General features: G+C 41.3%; 1 protein-coding gene and 1 long non-coding RNA gene across 4 annotated transcripts in view; one reads left to right on the top strand and one right to left on the bottom strand.

Moving 5' to 3' along the window:
• LOC117522921 overlaps nucleotides 1-18,167 on the bottom strand; it is a 1,044,039-nt gene that overhangs the window by 419,268 nt on the left and 606,604 nt on the right. The gene's annotated exons all lie outside the window — the stretch shown is intronic.
• The window catches only part of LOC117522915 (homeobox protein Meis1), a 229,014-nt gene that overhangs the window by 121,486 nt on the left and 89,361 nt on the right, over nucleotides 1-18,167 (top strand). For all 3 annotated transcript variants that reach the window (XM_034184342.1, XM_034184341.1, XM_034184340.1), the window contains one exon: nucleotides 7,652-7,797. In XM_034184342.1, the coding sequence (XP_034040233.1) occupies nucleotides 7,652-7,797 (146 nt within the window). The remainder of the gene's footprint in view (nucleotides 1-7,651; nucleotides 7,798-18,167) is intronic.

The following is an 18,167-nucleotide window of genomic DNA, read 5'->3' as shown; positions in this document are numbered from 1 at the left end:
TTAAGCCCATGTTAAGCTAATGATGTAACTGAAACTTGTAACGTGTGTTTTTAGTCACAGAGGTGGAGATGGCGATCATCGTGCACTGTAAGCATTAAACTTAGCAACATGCTCAAAGGCACTTCTGCCCGTGTCACGGTTTCACAATTCCAGCTGTTGACCTTTTTGTTTTGGGACACTAATCTGCTAATCTGATAACCCGCTACCTCCGTTAGCAGTGGTGGGCGCAGATCAGCGAATCAGCTAACAGCTAATTAGCGAAGCTAACATTTTCATAAGTGGATTAGCGTTTCAGCTAACTTTGACAACTGTTAACAATCGATTACGCTGTCATCTTCAACAGACTATCCAAGATTGGGTCGCAGGGGGCTGGAACAGGGTACAACCTGGACACAATATTTTAAATTGTTTAATGTTCTTTTTAATAAAGTTGAACCATCAGTTGGAGCTTGTTCACAAATCCAGTAAGTAAAATTGACACATCGCACGATGGCAACAAGCATCACCTCAAGGAGCAGGAGCTCAAATAATATTAAATGCATTAATTACTGTACCTTAATAAAATTAATTAATTAATTAATTATTATTATTATTATTGTTAATTAATTAATATGTGTAATATATTAAGATGCTCCTACTTTTTAATTCCCATCATGTTTATATATGCATATATACTTAGTATATACAAGGGCTGTCAATAAAGTAACGGTCCTTTTTATTTTTTTCAAAAACTATATGGATTTCATTCATATGTTTTTACGTCAGACATGCTTGAACCCTCGTGCGCATGCGTGAGTTTTTCCATGCCTGTCGGTGACGTCATTCGCCTGTGAGCACTCCTTGTGGGAGGAGTCGTCCAGCCCCTCGTCGGAATTCCTTTGTCTGAGAAGTTGCTGAGAGACTGGCGCTTTGTTTGATCAAAATTTTTTCTAAACCTGTGAGACACATCGAAGTGGACACGGTTCGAAAAATTAAGCTGGTTTTCAGTGAAAATTTTAACGGCTGATGAGAGATTTTGAGGTGATTCTGTCGCTTTAAGGACTTCCCACGATGCGAGACGTCGCTCAGCGCTCTCAGCCGCCGTCGTCAGCCTGTTCAAGCTGAAAACCTCCACATTTCAGGCTCTACTGATCCAGGACGTCGTGAGAGAACAGAGAAGTTTCAGAAGAAGTCGGTTTCAGCATTTTATCCATTTTATCCGGATATTCCACTTCTCAGACAAAGGAATTCCGACGAGGGGCTGGACGACCTCCTCCCACAAGGAGTGCTCATAGGCGAATGACGTCACCGACAGGCGTAGAAAAACTCACGCATGCGCACGAGGGTTCTTTATTGACAGCCCTCGTATGTATGAGGTCTGTCAATAAAGTATAGGTCCTTTGTATTTTTTTCAAAACTATATGGATTTCATTCATATGTTTTTACGTCAGACATGCTTGAACCCTCAGAAATGCATGAAAAAGAATCATCAATGTCACTATATGTAACCATACAGACAGCTATAAGGCCACAGTGATCTGCCTGTCTGATTGCAGCACCAGCCCGTGCAACTGATTTAGGCTGCGTATGCTGACGTATTAAAAATACGCAGAATACACTGGTGTACGTCTAATAAGTTATGGGTAAGTTTTGTATAAGTTAAAAGCACGCCGAGTTCATCGAAAATTTTTGTGTATGCACATTTTTTTTGATGCATGCCAGCATATGGCTCATACGAGGTCTGTCAATAAAGTATAGGTCCTTTTTATTTTTTTCAAAAACTATATGGATTTCATTCATATGTTTTTACATCAGACATGCTTCATGTGACGTCAACAATTTCTCATATACTCACTCCACTGAAAGCCATCAAAAGCCGCCTGGATTTTACAAATGGTTATCAACACGGAGGTGTTTTTCCTGTGCCGCCGCACCGCACCGGCTGCGTCTTTCATTAAAAAAATCTCCTTTAACAGTGGAATATCCGGATAAAATGCTGAAATCGACTTCTTCTGAAACTTCTCTGTTCTCTCACGACGTCCTGGATCAATAGAGCCTGAAATGTGGAGGTTTTCAGCTTGAAACAGGCTGACGACGGCGCCTGGGAGTGCTGCGCGATGTCCCGCTCCGTGGGAAGTCCTTAAAGCGACAGTATCACCTCAAAATCTCTCATCAGCCATTAAAATTTTCACCGAAAACCAGCTTAATTTTTCAAACCTTGTCCACTTCGATGTGCCTCACAGGTTTAGAAAAAATTTTGATCAAACAAAGCCCCAATCTCTCAGCAACTTCTCATACAAAGGAATTCCGACGAGGGGCTGGACGACTCCTCCCACAAGGAGTGCTCACAGGCGAATGACGTCACTGACAGGCGTGGAAAAACTCACGCATGTGCATGAGGGTTCAAGCATGTCTGACGTAAAAACATATGAATGAAATCCATATAGTTTTTGAAAAAAAATAAAAGGACCTATACTTATTGACTGCCCTCGTATATATATTTTATTTCTACCTCATTTCTTATTTTATTGTATTGTTACAAGATTATTATTGCTTATGTTGCACACGCTGTTTGATGCACATTTTCTTCTACTCTCACTCATCTTGTGTGTTTATTAAGAGCTGACATAACGTGAATTTCTCCACTGTGAGGTCAGTAAAGTCTTATCTTATATTTCTTATTCTATTAATACTTCTGTACCATGAGTAAAATGCATGTTGAATGAAAACACATCTACATCTTGATCATCATCTGATCTTAGCATGTGGAACCAGGAACCTCCTTGTTTACAGTGCAACATACTAAAATTTCAGCTCTTTAGCACGGCTGGATTCAGCCAAAAATAAGAGAAATGAGCCATCCCTCCATTTTCTACAACTCCTGGCAAAAATTATGGAATCACCGGCCTCGGAGGATGTTCATTCAGTTGTTTAATTTTGTAGAAAAAAATCAGATCACTGACATGACACAAAACTAAAGTCATTTCAAATGGCAACTTTCTGGCTTTAAGAAACACTATAAGAAATCAAGAAAAAAAATTGTGGCAGTCAGTAACGGTTACTTTTTTAGACCAAGCAGAGGGAAAAAAAATATGGAATCACTCAATTCTGAGGAAAAAATTATGGAATCATGAAAAACAAAAGAACACTCCAACACATCACTAGTATTTTGTTGCACCACCTCTGGCTTTTATAACAGCTTGCAGTCTCTGAGGCATGGACTTAATGAGTGACAAACAGTACTCTTCATCAATCTGGCTCCAACTTTCTCTGACTGCTGTTGCCAGATCAGCTTTGCAGGTTGGAGCCTTGTCATGGACCATTTTCTTCAACTTCCACCAAAGATTTTCAATTGGATTAAGATCTGGACTATTTGCAGGCCATGACATTGACCCTATGTATCTTTTTGCAAGGAATGTTTTCACAGTTTTTGCTCTATGGCAAGATGCATTATCATCTTGAAAAATGATTTCATCATCCCCAAACATCCTTTCAATTGATGGGATAAGAAAAGTGTCCAAAATATCAATGTAAACTTGTGCATTTATTGATGATGTAATGACAGCCATCTCCCCAGTGCCTTTACCTGACATGCAGCCCCATATCATCAATGACTGTGGAAATTTACATGTTCTCTTCAGGCAGTCATCTTTATAAATCTCATTGGAACGACACCAAACAAAAGTTCCAGCATCATCACCTTGCCCAATGCAGATTCCAGATTCATCACTGAGTATGACTTTCATCCAGTCATCCACAGTCCATGATTGCTTTTCCTTAGCCCATTGTAACCTTGTTTTTTTTTTCTGTTTAGGTGTTAATGATGGCTTTCGTTTAGCTTTTCTGTATGTAAATCCCATTTCCTTTAGGCAGTTTCTTACAGTTCGGTCACAGACGTTGACTCCAGTTTCCTCCCATTCGTTCCTCATTTGTTTTGTTGTGCATTTTTGATTTTTGAGACATATTGCTTTAAGTTTTTCTGTCTTGACGCTTTGATGTCTTCCTTGGTCTACCAGTATGTTTGCCTTTAACAACCTTCCCATGTTGTTTGTATTTGGTCCAGAGTTTAGACACAGCTAACTGTGAACAACCAACATCTTTTGCAGCATTGCGTGATGATTTACCCTCTTTTAAGAGTTTGATAATCCTCTCCTTTGTTTCAATTGACATCTCTCGTGTTGGAGCCATGATTCATGTCAGTCCACTTGGTGCAACAGCTCTCCAAGGTGTGATCACTCCTTTTTAGATGCAGACTAACGAGCAGATCTGATTTGATGCAGGTGTTAGTTTTGGGGATGAAAATTTACAGGGTGATTCCATAATTTATTCCTCAGAATTGAGTGATTCTATATTTTTTTTTTCCCTCTGCTTGGTCTAAAAAGTAACAGTTACTGATTTCTTATAGTGTTTCTTAAAGCCAGAAAGTTGCCATTTGAAATGACTTTAGTTTTGTGTCATGTCTGTGATCTGCTTTTTTTCTACAAAATTAAACAACTGAATGAACATCCTCCGAGGCCGGTGATTCCATAATTATTGCCAGGGGATGTATACCCGCTTACTCCAGTTAAGGGTCACGAAGGGGCTGGAGCCTATCCCAGCAGTCATAGGGCGTGAGGTGGTCTGCACTCTGGACAGAACACCAGTCTGTCCCAGGGCTAAGAGAAAAGATGCAAAGAAAGAATTTATGAAGAAAAAAAGAATACAAAGGAAAAAAGAATACAAAGGAAAAAAGTGTTACAAAATGAAGAAAGAAAATACAAGAAAACTTTTTCAGTCTGATGTTTGCCACAATTTCTTAGTCATTATGTTCCACTGAAAAAAAAGCTGAACATATCTAACTGTGTTCAACAATAATCATTTTTACACTGTATGATCTGTCCGTAGAAGTAGGCTAAACCTCTATGAGTTGCACAATACTATTATAGATTGGAAATTCTTGTCCAGTCTGTAAAAAAATTCACTGGAGATTATGAAAGATATGGTTTACAAAAAAAGAAGAAGAATATTTTACTTGAAAAATATGACTTTTTACATTAGTGTTCATGATAGAAAGAGTTGCTTACTACTAGTATGAAAATTATTATTATTATTTTAATATCAGAGATAATATTATCTGCCTAGCGGCTCGTCCAATTGCAATGAATCAGACCCCTCATCACTAACAATTTCAGGCTCCACCCCACCCTGCTCAGAGTGCTACTCTCATTGGACCAACATCCCTGCTATTTTAGCATTGTGGGATAGCTCGCGCCCACAGATTGAGCTCGCCGGACTACCATCACCACCCTGCCCAGCATGCCACTCTCATTGGAGCGACAACACATAGAATATGTCTCTTTCCCAGATAGATCTCTTTCAGTGCAGCTTCTTGTTCTGACTTTAACACGAAGTTAACACCCAAGTCCTTCATCGCCAACTGTAAACGGTCATCAAACCATTCCAATCGTATCTTTCTGAACTCTTCTGCATCAAACTCCATTGTGTCAATGTTTACAATGTGCTTGAGAGATAACAGGTGAAGTTGCTCCTAAACTTTAAATTTCGGAAATATTTATTACAGCCACTCTTAAAACTTCAGTTGGTAAATTTTAGAATTGATTTAGATGAGATATACTCATTATCTCAAGAATATATCACAATTATCTAGGGACTACTTTCTGCGCAGGAATTCATCAAGCACGTCAGCTGCAGGCGCGTACTAACACAGAATCCCCCGAAACTGGACAGTTGTTTGGCCATAATGAGAGCGTCCACTTTTAAGTCATAAGTCATAAGCTAAGCTAGTGGCGCTCGTGAGAGTGTGGCTCCACCCCTGCCCATTAGATCTGTTTCTCAGGGTTTTAGCCTCATAAAATCCACGCCAAAGCTAAATTCATGTAACAAAAGCGAATGGTTAACAGTTAGCATGGCTTCAGTGAAATGTTTTAGCAGATTAGCAGTTTATCATTTTCTGTTGTCATTTCAGTTCGCAGATTAGCGGTTATCAAAGATAACATTTAGGTTAGCTGTGCCAACCACTGACCTACTATACGTGCACTCCTGGTTTGCAGCGAGTTGCGTTTACGGTCCAGCCTGTGTTTTACCCCTCCCCCTTCTTCCTCAGCATCACCTCCTTCTCCATACAAGGTTCATTAACAAGCCTGCAGTATGTTTGCATATGTATCTCCTTCTGCCAGAACAGTCAGACAGAGTTTGATGCCAAGAATGTCGTTTGGTACGGATGGTTGTGAGGCTCTCTCTCTGCTAATGGTGTATATAATTCAGGTGCCCTCTAGGCATGCTTTCAGGAATTCTTTTGCCTGAGGTAATGGGGAGCAAAGGCCTGGGTTTTAGACCCTTGATTATTCCATTGATGTGGCAGGCTGGAAAAAAGTCATCTCCAAACGGATTAGTGCCAACATCCCCATTAATTATCAATGAATCAGGGGCTTAGGGTTTAGCTAGGTGCAGGGTGCTGTGCTCTGTAAGTTAGTGTAGCGCAGGCCCACTTGAATGCAGTTATCTCCTGTAGCCACAGCGACTAGACCTCTGAGCTTTAGAACTGCTTTGTGTGTAATCAATAAATAACTGGATCCAATTCTATGCACTGCTTCAGCACTTCTTCTTTTTTCGAGCTGTGAGAGAGAAGACGCGGGACAAAAGTCAGTTATCAACCAATGAAATTTCTCGCGATGAGGTTGCCACTTGTTTACCTCGCATCATGTTCCTTTTACAATTGATGCTTTCAATGACGGTGAGCTCACATTTTTTGAATAATGATAATAATAATTTGGCTTTACGCCGCCATAGATGGGAAAACCCCCAGAAAGTGTGAAAGTAATTGGGTAGTTCTGAATATGCGGTGTGTGTGTGTGTGTGTGTGTGTGTGTGTGTGTGTGTGTGTGTGTGTGTGTGTGTGTGTGTGTGTGTGTGTGTGTGTGTGTGTGCATCTGGGTTCATGTTGGGTATGAAGGCAGAGAAAAGGTCCACAGAGCGTTTTTTCCTCCAAACCCTCTAAGCCGCCTGAGTGTTCCCCATAGGTGACTTTAACTGGCCTTAATAGCGCCTTATCAAAGCCCTACAGGTTGCTGTAAGCAGCCGTGATGCCATTGTTATGAAAAGCAGCTAGCTTTGTTAGTGCTGTTTGTGCCTTTTTTCCTTTTATTTGCCACCCCACCCCTCTCCTCACCACCTCCGCTTTTGTTGTGCTGTGTTACTCTTTCCACCTCAGGTAAAATGGCAGAATGCACCGGGGCGTCACTTCAATAACTATTTTCCCCTCAGGATAATAAAGACTAAATCTCTCTGTCATTTTCAATTCTGGGTGGGCTTGGATGGCAGAGTGGGGGGGGGGATGCGACCTTACAAGTCCTTTTGTGCTCCCCTTCTCCCCGCGCTTTCTCGTGGAAAGATGCGAGCACTTACCATGTTTTGAAGTGGCAAGGGGAGAAAAATGAAAGGCAGGGATATTTATAAATGTATTAAAAATGAATGCATTTACGCTGTTTTCCATCTTTTCTTTGCTTGCCATTGTTGTGTCTCTATACCCCTCCATCTATGCATACAAAGCCCTTCAGAATTCCTCCAAAATCGTATTTATTCCTTTTGAACGCCGAGGCGCGGCGAATTGTGGAAGTAAACAAACTGTGTGTCTGATCTCCGCCGTCTCTTCCTGTTTCTTATCATGTGACAGGCGACGGCCTGGACAACAGCGTGGCTTCACCAAGCACAGGGGACGACGATGACCCGGATAAGGAGAAGAAACGCAACAAGAAGAGGGGGATCTTCCCAAAGGTGGCCACCAACATCATGAGAGCGTGGCTCTTCCAGCACCTAACGGTGAGTTCAGTGAAACTCTTCTCTCGCTTCAGCGACACCTTTACACTTGTGCACTCAAAGGCAAACCGCCGTCGTCGTTCGTGCATCCCGCTTCGTACGCCCAACACTTGTAAGATGTAGACCTGCGTAATCTGCAGCGTGCGCTCTTGGTACTCCTCAGACTGAATAAGTTTGAAGTCGACGCCTCTGCCGAGAACTGCTGCAGAAAGACTTGTTACTCAGTGGAGGCTCAGAATTCTGCAAAGGCCTGTGGTTTGGTTTTGTTTGCGCCAGTCAACAACATCATAACTGGCTTTCATCACATATTGTGTGTGGGAAAAGTAGGGGAAACATTTACTTTACAAGGAAGTAATGTGCCATCTGTGGATGGAACCCCAAAAATCAGCTTTTTATTGGTTTAACATGCAGCCGTAATAGCATTAGTAAGTTATTACATGTCTTTATCTGTACCAAGTGCACTTTTTCAACTAAATAAATATTTAGCAGATGATAATTCCTCTTAATAAGGCTAAAGCAAAGTGTCAGTTATTACAGAAGGAGGAATTTGTACAGTTAGTTCCATGACATGAATCCATTTCGCAGGTTTTGAACATAATATATCTGAAACTTCCTGAACCTCTTTGTAACATTGTTACCATTATAACCCTAATTAATGGCTGCTTTTAAAAAGTCAAAACCAGCTTCTCAAATTTGTTTTGGAGCCATTTCAAACAACTTCAACAACAGCTGGTATTTACTTTAAAATCTCATTGAAGCTCTGTAGAACCAGACCATCTTTGTTACAGAAATTTAAAATCAGATTATCTCTAATTTAGACAGATTGAAAACTCTCAAAGGCATTAATCTTCATTCATTTCCTGTATTCATTCATTTTCTGCCACGTATCCATGTCCTGGTCACAGTGGCAGTAGACCAAGCAGCTTAATCTATTGTTTCCATTCTAAAATAAACATGATTATAAGACACCCACACTTTTCAAGGCATATTTTTGGGAAAATAATTTTTTCAGACTAAAAGGTTTTATTTGAAAATAATGCTAATAAAAGCACATATTGTGACCACTCCCTTGTGGGTTTTTTTTAGCCATATATTGACACACTCACCTGTCAGTCTTACTTGGAAACAGCCACTTTTAGTACTACATTATGAGACTATATTTCTTGGCTGCTTGGGAGTTGTTTGTTGACTCTTCTGTATCTATTGCTTTGAAGTTAAAGGTTGTATAAGAACTGCTTAGATGCAGATGCTTCATATCATATAGGTTTTTTCCCAGAAAAGCTTTTATATGGCGCTGCAAAGTCCCCCCCCCCCACCAAACCGCACACACACAAAAGTGGTACTTATGAGTTTTGTTTCTATGACAACAATAAACAGTGAATAACAATCTTAGGTAAAAGGGGTGGGCATTTAAAACCCAGGGACCACACATTTTACCAGTACCTCATGTGGAAGGTGTATTGGCATGTAATATTCTAGGCTCTCAGTATAAGACAACCCCATTTTTGCAGATGTATTTTGAAGAAAATTACAGTCTTATATTCACAGCAAGACAGTGGATTAGTGGTGAGCTCTGTTGCCTTACAGCTAGAAGGTCCTGGGTTCACTTTCGAGCTCCTCCTTTCTGTGTAATTTCTACATGTTCTCCCTGTGTTTGCCTGGGTTCCATGGGTGCTTTGGCTTCCTTCACGTGTGAATGTGTTCATCAATATGTGTAGGTCCAGCCTATCCAGGATGTACCCTGCCTCTCACCCAATGATCACAAAAATAGGTTTGAGCCCCCATATGACCCTTAACTGGAATAAGTGGGTTTAGAATATGTATGGATGGATACAGTACCTCCACAGCCATAAGGTGACAAGATAAAATAACAGGGTGATGAGCACAAAACAGCAGTGTCAACTTTAAAAATTCTCATCATGTCACACTGTGTTGCTGTACAGTGCAGAAAGTGACTGAGAGTTGCCTCTTCTCAGCGACTTGTAGGATCAGTAACAACTTCCATGCACGGAGCCTATAGTGGCTCTATCACTGACAGCTTGAAGCTTCATTGTGGCTATATTTTGTTTAGCAATAAAAATATATTACAAAGAACAAAAGACAAGGAGCTAGCATGTGTAGTTCAGCTGTGGATACCTATGAGCTAGTTTGTTGTTTTGGCCCCAAACCTGGTCTTCATTTACAGATGCGAGTGCTATTGTGAGAAACCATGTTGGTCATGCAGCAGCTAAAAAACTGAATGATCCAAACAAAAGTTGATTTGATGAGACCAGTCTCAGCTGCAGGAAAGATCAAGCAAAGAAAGTACAAAAGACAAAGTTTTGTTTGCAAGTTACAAAGGAAGATAAAAAAAATATGAAGCTTCGACTTTGCATACAGCTGGAACATTAAGGCCTTCACTGAATCTTGCCTTCTTTCCGTTATTCCTGGAGTGTCTTAAAGTCAGTAGAGATTGAAATGTTTGGCCAAATTCTGCTTTCAGAAGAAGCCATTTGCTGTTTTCACCCGAGGCCATCAAATATGGCCATTGATTATTGCGAAGACCTTGCGTCTGTCCGTCCATCCGTTCATCTGTCTGTCCGTTGGTCTGTGTTTAGCATAAGTTCAGTCCTGTTACTGCCAGAGTCTTCAAATTCACAGGGAACTGTTTTGGGACACAGAGCTTGGGCAAGTTCAAAGATGGCTAACCTTGACCTATTTTAAGAGGTATCTTAAGAGGTTAAAAAAAGTCACATTCTGTTTCATTCTGTTCTGGGTGACAGCCAATCTGAGTAGAGCAGCACCATGACGTCACTGGCTGGTCTAGCTAGCTGCAAACTCTGATTTGTTTGTGTTTAAATATAACCTCTTTGTCATATATTATGTAAAAGCAAGCTAGAAATAAACACCTCTAAATCTGAAAACGGTGTTTTTGGCACCTGATAACACCTCTGGAGTGATTTACAAGGCATTTTGCGGATGTTTGCATGGTGACTTTACAGGTTGGTCTAGCTTCCTCCAAACTCTGTTTCGCTTGTGTGAAAATATAACTCTTTGTCATATTTAATGTAAAAGCTAGCGAGAAATAAACACTTCTAAAACTGAAAACACGGATTTTGTAACCTAATAACATCTCTGGAGTGCTTTACAAGGCATTTCGTGGACGTCGACGTGCACGCTAACTTCTGCTAATTCAAAGCTGTTGTCAAAAGCTCATGTATGCACACACTCATGCCCTCGTGCAGACGCTGTTAAAATGTAAATATTGTTTATGATTGATTGATTGACTGATAGAAGGGCTTTATTGAACATGGACAAATTGTATGTAAACTTAATTCAACAACAATTAATGTATATATATATATATATACTGTGTCTCACACACACACACACACACACACACACACACACACACACACACACACACACACACACACACACACACACACACACACACACACACACATACACTTTGCACTGGGGTATCAATGAAACAACCAAATTTTAAAGGAGACAATGCTCATACAGCAAAGGGTATTTTAACACAGTGTTATATTTAAATATTTTAACAGTAAAACTGAAAAAGCAGCCAGTTTCTGTATTAGACCAGAAGAACTAAAATGTTGCTTGATCATTATGTTTAAAGCTGCTCAAAGTAATTCTTGCTCTTTGTTATTGCAGAGAATCAAATTTCTGATTGCAGGAATTTCATTGTTTGTTCAAGAATTGTTTCAAAACTCAAACCACGAATGTGCCAAACACATTCTGGTCTTGATTTTATGGGAGAATGTGATAACAATTGTGTTGAGTGGGTGTCTGGTCAAATTACTCGAGCCAGCGAGGAGAAAAGTTGTTGAATTATTTAGACTGCACACGTCAGGCTTTTATTTACCTGTGCTATTTCTTTGCTGATGTTATCCAGTAAGTTTTAATGCCAACAGTAATTGTTGGTATTAAACACAGTTGATTTTTTAACGCATTGGACTGTTGTACATAGGCTGATGAGTGCAGTGTGATATACAGTATATATATATATGTGTGTGTGTGTGTGTGTAAGGATTAAACAATGAGAAGCCGTGCATTATACGGTTTGATTGCACTTTGTGGAGTAACACCACTCCGTTTCGCATCGTGGTGTTTTAGACTCCGCGTCGTGCATTCAAACCGTATAATGCACGGCTTCTCGTTGTTTAATATGCTTATAGCATGGTCCCACACAGTGAGCTAACACAGAAATATTTATTTAAGTTAACAGAACTTGATAAAAATGCGTAAGTATTTGGGACTATTTTATGCCAGTCTCAAGATATTTTCATCCTTGGCAACCATTCTCTTCTTCTTTCCCGTCTTCAGTCTTGTTCAGTTCGTCCGATGTAAAATCTTTATACCGTTGGTTTTGCTGTTCTTCTCGTTTGCTCTCCTACTCTTCCTATTCCTCAAACGTTTTATTTTGGCCAAAAATATTAAAATTCACTTGGAAATCCATGTTTTATCGCGTTTCTATCATTCAGCTGTCAAAACACAGCTGATCTGCGCCAACTGATTTGCACGTTGCTGTGGTGACGACCAGAGCAGAGTGATATTACAGTGACTTAACTTGCTGAACTACGTGTGCGTATACACAAAAATAAAGCATGCCAGTTAGACATGGAATTCTCACTGACCATGATATATATATATATATATATATATATATATATATATATATATATATGAGGTCTATTAGAAAAGTATCCGACCTTATTATTTTTTTCAAAAACCATATGGATTTGAATCACGTGTGATTACATTAGACATGCTTGAACCCTCGTGGGCATGCCAGAGTTTTTTCACGCCTGTTGGTTACGTCATTCGCCTGTGGGCAGTCTTTGAGTGAGGAGTCGCCCACCCTCTCGTCGTTTTTTTCATTGTTTAGGAATGGCTCAGAGACTACTGCTTTGTTTGATCAAAATTTTTTCAAAACTGTAAGGCACAACTGAGTGGACACCATTCGATAAATTCAGCTGGTTTTCGGAAAAAATTTTAACGGCTGATGAGAGATTTTGGTCTGGTAGTGTCGCCGTAAGGACGGCCCACGGTGCCTGACGGCGATCTGCGCTTCGAGGCGGCAGCGTCTCACCGTTTCAAGTTGAAAACTTCCACATTTCAGGCTCTGTTGACCCAGTAAGTCGTCAGAGAACAGAGAACTTTCAGAAGAAGTCGGCATGAGGAGTTTATTCGGACATTCCATTGTTAACGGACATTTTGTAATGAAAGAACGTGCGGGCAGAGTCGCATGTCGGGCCGGACCTGACCGCGGGGGGTCGCGACAGGAAAAACACCTCCGTTGGAAACCTTAACGGGCAAGTTGGAACATGCCCAAGCTGTTAAACAATTTCTCAGTTACTCACTTGTTGAAAGCCATCAAAAGCTGCCTGAATTTTACAAATGGTTTTCAACACGGAGGTGTTTTTCCTGTCGCGGCGCACACAGATTTGCCGAATCGTCACGGAAACGACTCAGCGAATTTGCGCGCACGTCTTTCATTAAAAAATGTCCTTAAACAGTGGAATGTCTGCATAAAGTTCTCATGCCGGCCTCTTCTGAATCTTCTCTGTTCTCTCACGACGTCCTGGGTGAATTAAGCCTTAAATTAGGATGTTTTCAGGTCGAAACAGGCCGACGACGGCGCCTGGAAGCGCTGCACAACGTCCTGCTCTGTAGGAAGTTCTTACACCGACAGAAACACCCCATAATCGCTCATCAGCCGTTAAACTTTTCACCGAAAACCAGCTTAATTTCTCGAATAGTGTCCACTCGGATATTCCTCACAGGTCCAGAAAAAATTTTGATAAAGCAACGCGCGCCGTCTCGAGCAGCGTGTGAAACAAAGGAATTCAGCCGAGAGGGCGGGACCACATCTCATTCAAGGCCTGCCCACAGGGAAATGACGTCACCGACACACGTGAAAAAACTCACGCATGCGCACGAGGGTTCAAGCATGATTGGTGTAATCGCACGTCATTCAAATCCATATAGTTAAAAAAAAAATAAAAGGGTCGGTTTATTATCTAATAGACCTCGTATATATATATATATATATATATATATATATATATATATATATATATATATGTATTATACAAATAATGGATGGTAGGGAGTCCAACATAGAGAAGGATTCAAGGATTCAAAAGAATTTTATTGTCATATGCACAAAAGAACATGTTCCCTGCACAATGAAATGTGTCTACTGCATTTAACCCATCCTAATTGCCAGTAGGAGCAGAAGTCGCCATTAGGCGCCCGAGGGATATATTGGATAAAGAAAAGTTATATTGGACGAGGAGCCTCGTCCAATATAACGACTTACCATCCATCAGTTGTTATGTTCTCCACCCCCTTCTAAATTAAGCAAACAACAAAGAGTCAAGTAAATTAGATCAATTTATTTTGTTGTGAACAGCATATGAATGCTTCTAAAACATCAGTAGCGTGCTTGTCTACCTTCTAAGTGTTTTTGGCAGTTCAATATTTCCACCAGTTCCTCCTCTGTGAACTCAGCAAACCTCGCTGGCATACGATTTTCTGCTGTTGTTGACATGTTTGTTTCCATTTTTTTCAACCATCGTCTGTCAGCTAGTTCCTGACCTTCGTATGCCGCGCTCTGATTGGCTAGCTGTTGGCAGTAAGCTCTAACGCTATTGGTCAGTGGGAACCGATCCAATATAACTTTTGGTCCTAGCCTTTTTGGATCCAACATAACTTTCTGGCACCAAGCCAAATACAGGTAAATGATGGACAGAAAGGCTATTGTAATCTGAGTGGAGAACACCTCAACCCGTATGCCACCCCCTCCCCAATCCTTGGGGGCCACAGAGGAAAGGTGTTTGAAACACACAGACATCCTGTCTGTGGAAATACAGTTCAGCACACACATCCAGTGAAAGGTGCACACACGCAGTAACACACCTACTGTGTCATATTACACCGTCAGTCTTCTGCGCTGTTAGATCTCACACCGTGGGAAGGACATAGGCAAGTGTCAAGGGAGTGGGGAGAAGGGCAAAGAGGAGAAAAAGGTGAGGAAACGGGGGATAAGGAGGATCCACCATCCGTTTTTCTCTTCCAGGTTGAAGACCAAGAAAATGAATTGCAGGACCAAAGGATGCACACGTCCATGCAGATATCTGACACAGCAGCTTTCTGCTTTTAGTCAGTGAATATTCCTCATCATGGCAGAACATATAAACCATAATTTTGCCAAAGTTGTCTTCGCTCCTGTCCATCACTGTTTCCATTTCACATGGATGCATTTGTGGTGGAGTCCTAGATGGCTGGAGCATCCATGTGGATCTTTTGTTCTTTCACTGCAGCCCTGCACAAAAACTTACTTCATTGCTAGATCTTTCACTGGTACTATAAGGCAAAGCCAATCTAAAACATACTCAAATGTAGAAGGACACATATCACAGAGAATTTAAAATATATACCTTGTAAGTGTCGTGCCTTAAACTTGCATCATTGTAGACCTGCTGTAGAACAGATTAATCACGTGGATTTGAGACGTGGGTTTGATTCCCGCTCATGCTACCTGTCTATACCTATGGACAAGACATTTCACCTGGATTGTCACAGTCCATCCAGCTATAAATTGGAATCACCCTTGGTTGGGGAAGCAACCTGGGAACTCTCACACCTGCCAAAGTTTTCCGTCATTTCGCACCGTAACGGACCAACTTATAACTCAGATCCTCTTGGCTGATTTCCCCAAGCAGCTCTTGCCTGCCAGTGCTCGGTGCCAAGTCGTTCTGAGCAGACACACTGCTCAGAAAAAGTCACCGTTTCCAGAGCTTGGTAGATTTCTAGCTAACTTAGTCCCACCCTCTTCTGGTTCAGGATGACCCAGAACTTAATGTAGAGTCTGGCCTCAACTCTTGATATCTCAGAGTTATTCTGTTTGTGCTCTGCATAAAAATTGAACGCAAAGCTGGTTCGAGCCTGCACCGGGCTCCCCAGGGACAAGACACAGCTGGGAGTCCAGCAGACCTAAAAAAAATCTACAATCAACTCCAATCCAGCAACAATTTAACTGATTGTTCCTGACGTGTGCTGATCCAAGCCATGCAGCATGCCACCCTCTTTTTCTGGGTCATACACGAGCTGTGCCCAGGCGGTGCTCGGGAAAACTGTGTTGCAAATTTTGCCAGGTGTGAAAGCTGCTTTAGGTTTAAGTGAGACAGAAGATTCCTGTTCTGCGAGGTTCTGTTTTGTTCAGGTCTACAACTGTGGAAGAGGTTCTTGTGACACAAACCAGGAACACGCTGCTGTTCTTCCAGGACAAACCGAGCTAAACATTTTAGAACTGTGAAGTAAACACAAAAGTTGGCAGAAATCTCACTTCCCATATCCTTTAATGTCATGCCAAATCTGAAGAGAAGATGAGTCAGATGAGTAAAATCTTTGTTTATGAGAAATGTGCGCTTCATTTTGAGCAATGGTAACAAAACACTGGTGTCAGACAAACAGCAATGGTCTCATGTTTATACTGGTGTTGTTTCAAAAGCTGGCCTACATCGCTTTTCAAAATCACTAAATATATATTATCAGTTTTATTTTTACATTCCTTATTCTGTGGGCACAAATAAGCTGATAGCTTCTTTTTCAACATCATCAGCTGGTCCGCCTTTGTTTGCCAGAGGACGGAAGATGTGAGCCTGGCCTGTTAGAGATAGAGACAATGCCAATTAGACACACACAGATGCACGTGCACACTCTCACGTTTGGTTTGGCACACTGTGGCACCACACAAACAAGCCGTCAGTGAGTCAGGATTCCGTTAAGCGCAGTAATTATGCAGGAATCTGACAGAGAGGAAGACACAATGGGACCGGACCCAACATAGCCGAGAGAGCGGCACAGAATAGATCGCAAGTTGGGATACCCACCTTGGTGGATTTTCTGGTATTTGCCCCCATACTCAGAGCCACAGGGGAGCTCCCATTGTGCTGCAGCCGGAGGGGAAGGTGGGTGGCGCACTGGGGCTGGGTAGGCGGTAGGAGGTATTCGCATGGCTGTTTTTGTTGAAAGTTGCTTTGAATGCAAATGTTCATTTATTACAAAAAGGAAAATATTCTGAGGGAGAAAGTTTCACATTTGTTTTGCAACAAAAACTTTAAATTCCCCAGATCACAATACGGAAGTTGAAGTGCTGCAGGAGTAATGAATGTGTTTGTCAAAATGGACAGAAGCCACCGTGGAATAGTTGTTGGAACCTTTATGTGATGTGCAGACTGACAGCCAGAGCAGCAGGATTGAATTTCGGATGACGACGATGGTTGTGGTTTGTTCACTTTCACAAACAGCAGTATTATTGCGTATTTGAATCCCTGCTTTTTGAAAATACAGTAACTTTATGACATCATCTCAGTAAGAATGCAACCAATACCAATCCTGATGCAGATTGGTGCAAAATTTCAATTGATGCCTCTGATAACCATGAGAGGAGGGTACTAGGTATGCTATTGTTTGTACACCCTATAACTCAAAAATTAGAACAAGAACGATCTCTCAGGTGAAACAAGATATAAGTCCCATACAGGCAGTGAGGCCCATTGGTGCCGGTGCTTATCTCTGCATTCCATATCATGAAGAGGATCAGAGTCTATAACTTCCCAGAGACAGGATGCCAGTTCAATACTTCCCCAGTTGAAGCCAATACCCATATGTAGCTGGGTAGACTGTGGCAATGCAGATTAAGTGTTTTGCACAAGGACACATCCAGGTAGTGTGACCACGAATCAAACCCAGGCCTGCATTTTGGTAGTTCAACTCCGTACCTACTCCATTTTAAAAGCCCATCCGCTGTAATCCATTCTTACTCCAAGAGAGGTACAAACTCACCAAGTTCAGCCTCAAGCTGACGCTCTGTCATGGGATATGTATGTGTTACATGTTTCATCACAATCAGTGTCATTGTGTTTATTTATTTTGGGAAAATGATTGCAGTGTCAAAGAAATGCCAAATCTCCCTACAAAATGTTTTGACAATGATCCATCAGGCGGTTGGATCCCAGTCAACATTGAAAATATCAGACTGATCATCCCACCAGGTTTGATTGAGAGCTGTTTATTTGTTTATTTGTGTAGGGACAGTACAAGTAATCGCATACACTGAAATAAACAAGCCAGATAAGCCATTGGCTAATTTCCATCTGTTGTCCCTGGTAGATGTAGGAAGCCGGAGTGTAGAGTGCCGGTGTCGCAGACTGAACAGTCCCCCCTAAAAATCAGTCCACCCTGCCTTCACTGCGCATGCATCATTAGCTGTGGTTCACCGATTATGACATTATTTCTGCTTAAAACTGCACTCCAGTCATCATCTATCTCAGTGAGAGATATCTGAAGCTTTTGTA

The sequence above is a fragment of the Thalassophryne amazonica genome, chromosome 13 (assembly GCF_902500255.1).
Source record: "Thalassophryne amazonica chromosome 13, fThaAma1.1, whole genome shotgun sequence".
NCBI lineage: Eukaryota > Metazoa > Chordata > Actinopteri > Batrachoidiformes > Batrachoididae > Thalassophryne > Thalassophryne amazonica.
The sequence above is the reverse complement of the archived record's forward strand: the minus strand, read 5'-3'. Positions and strand labels throughout refer to the sequence as shown.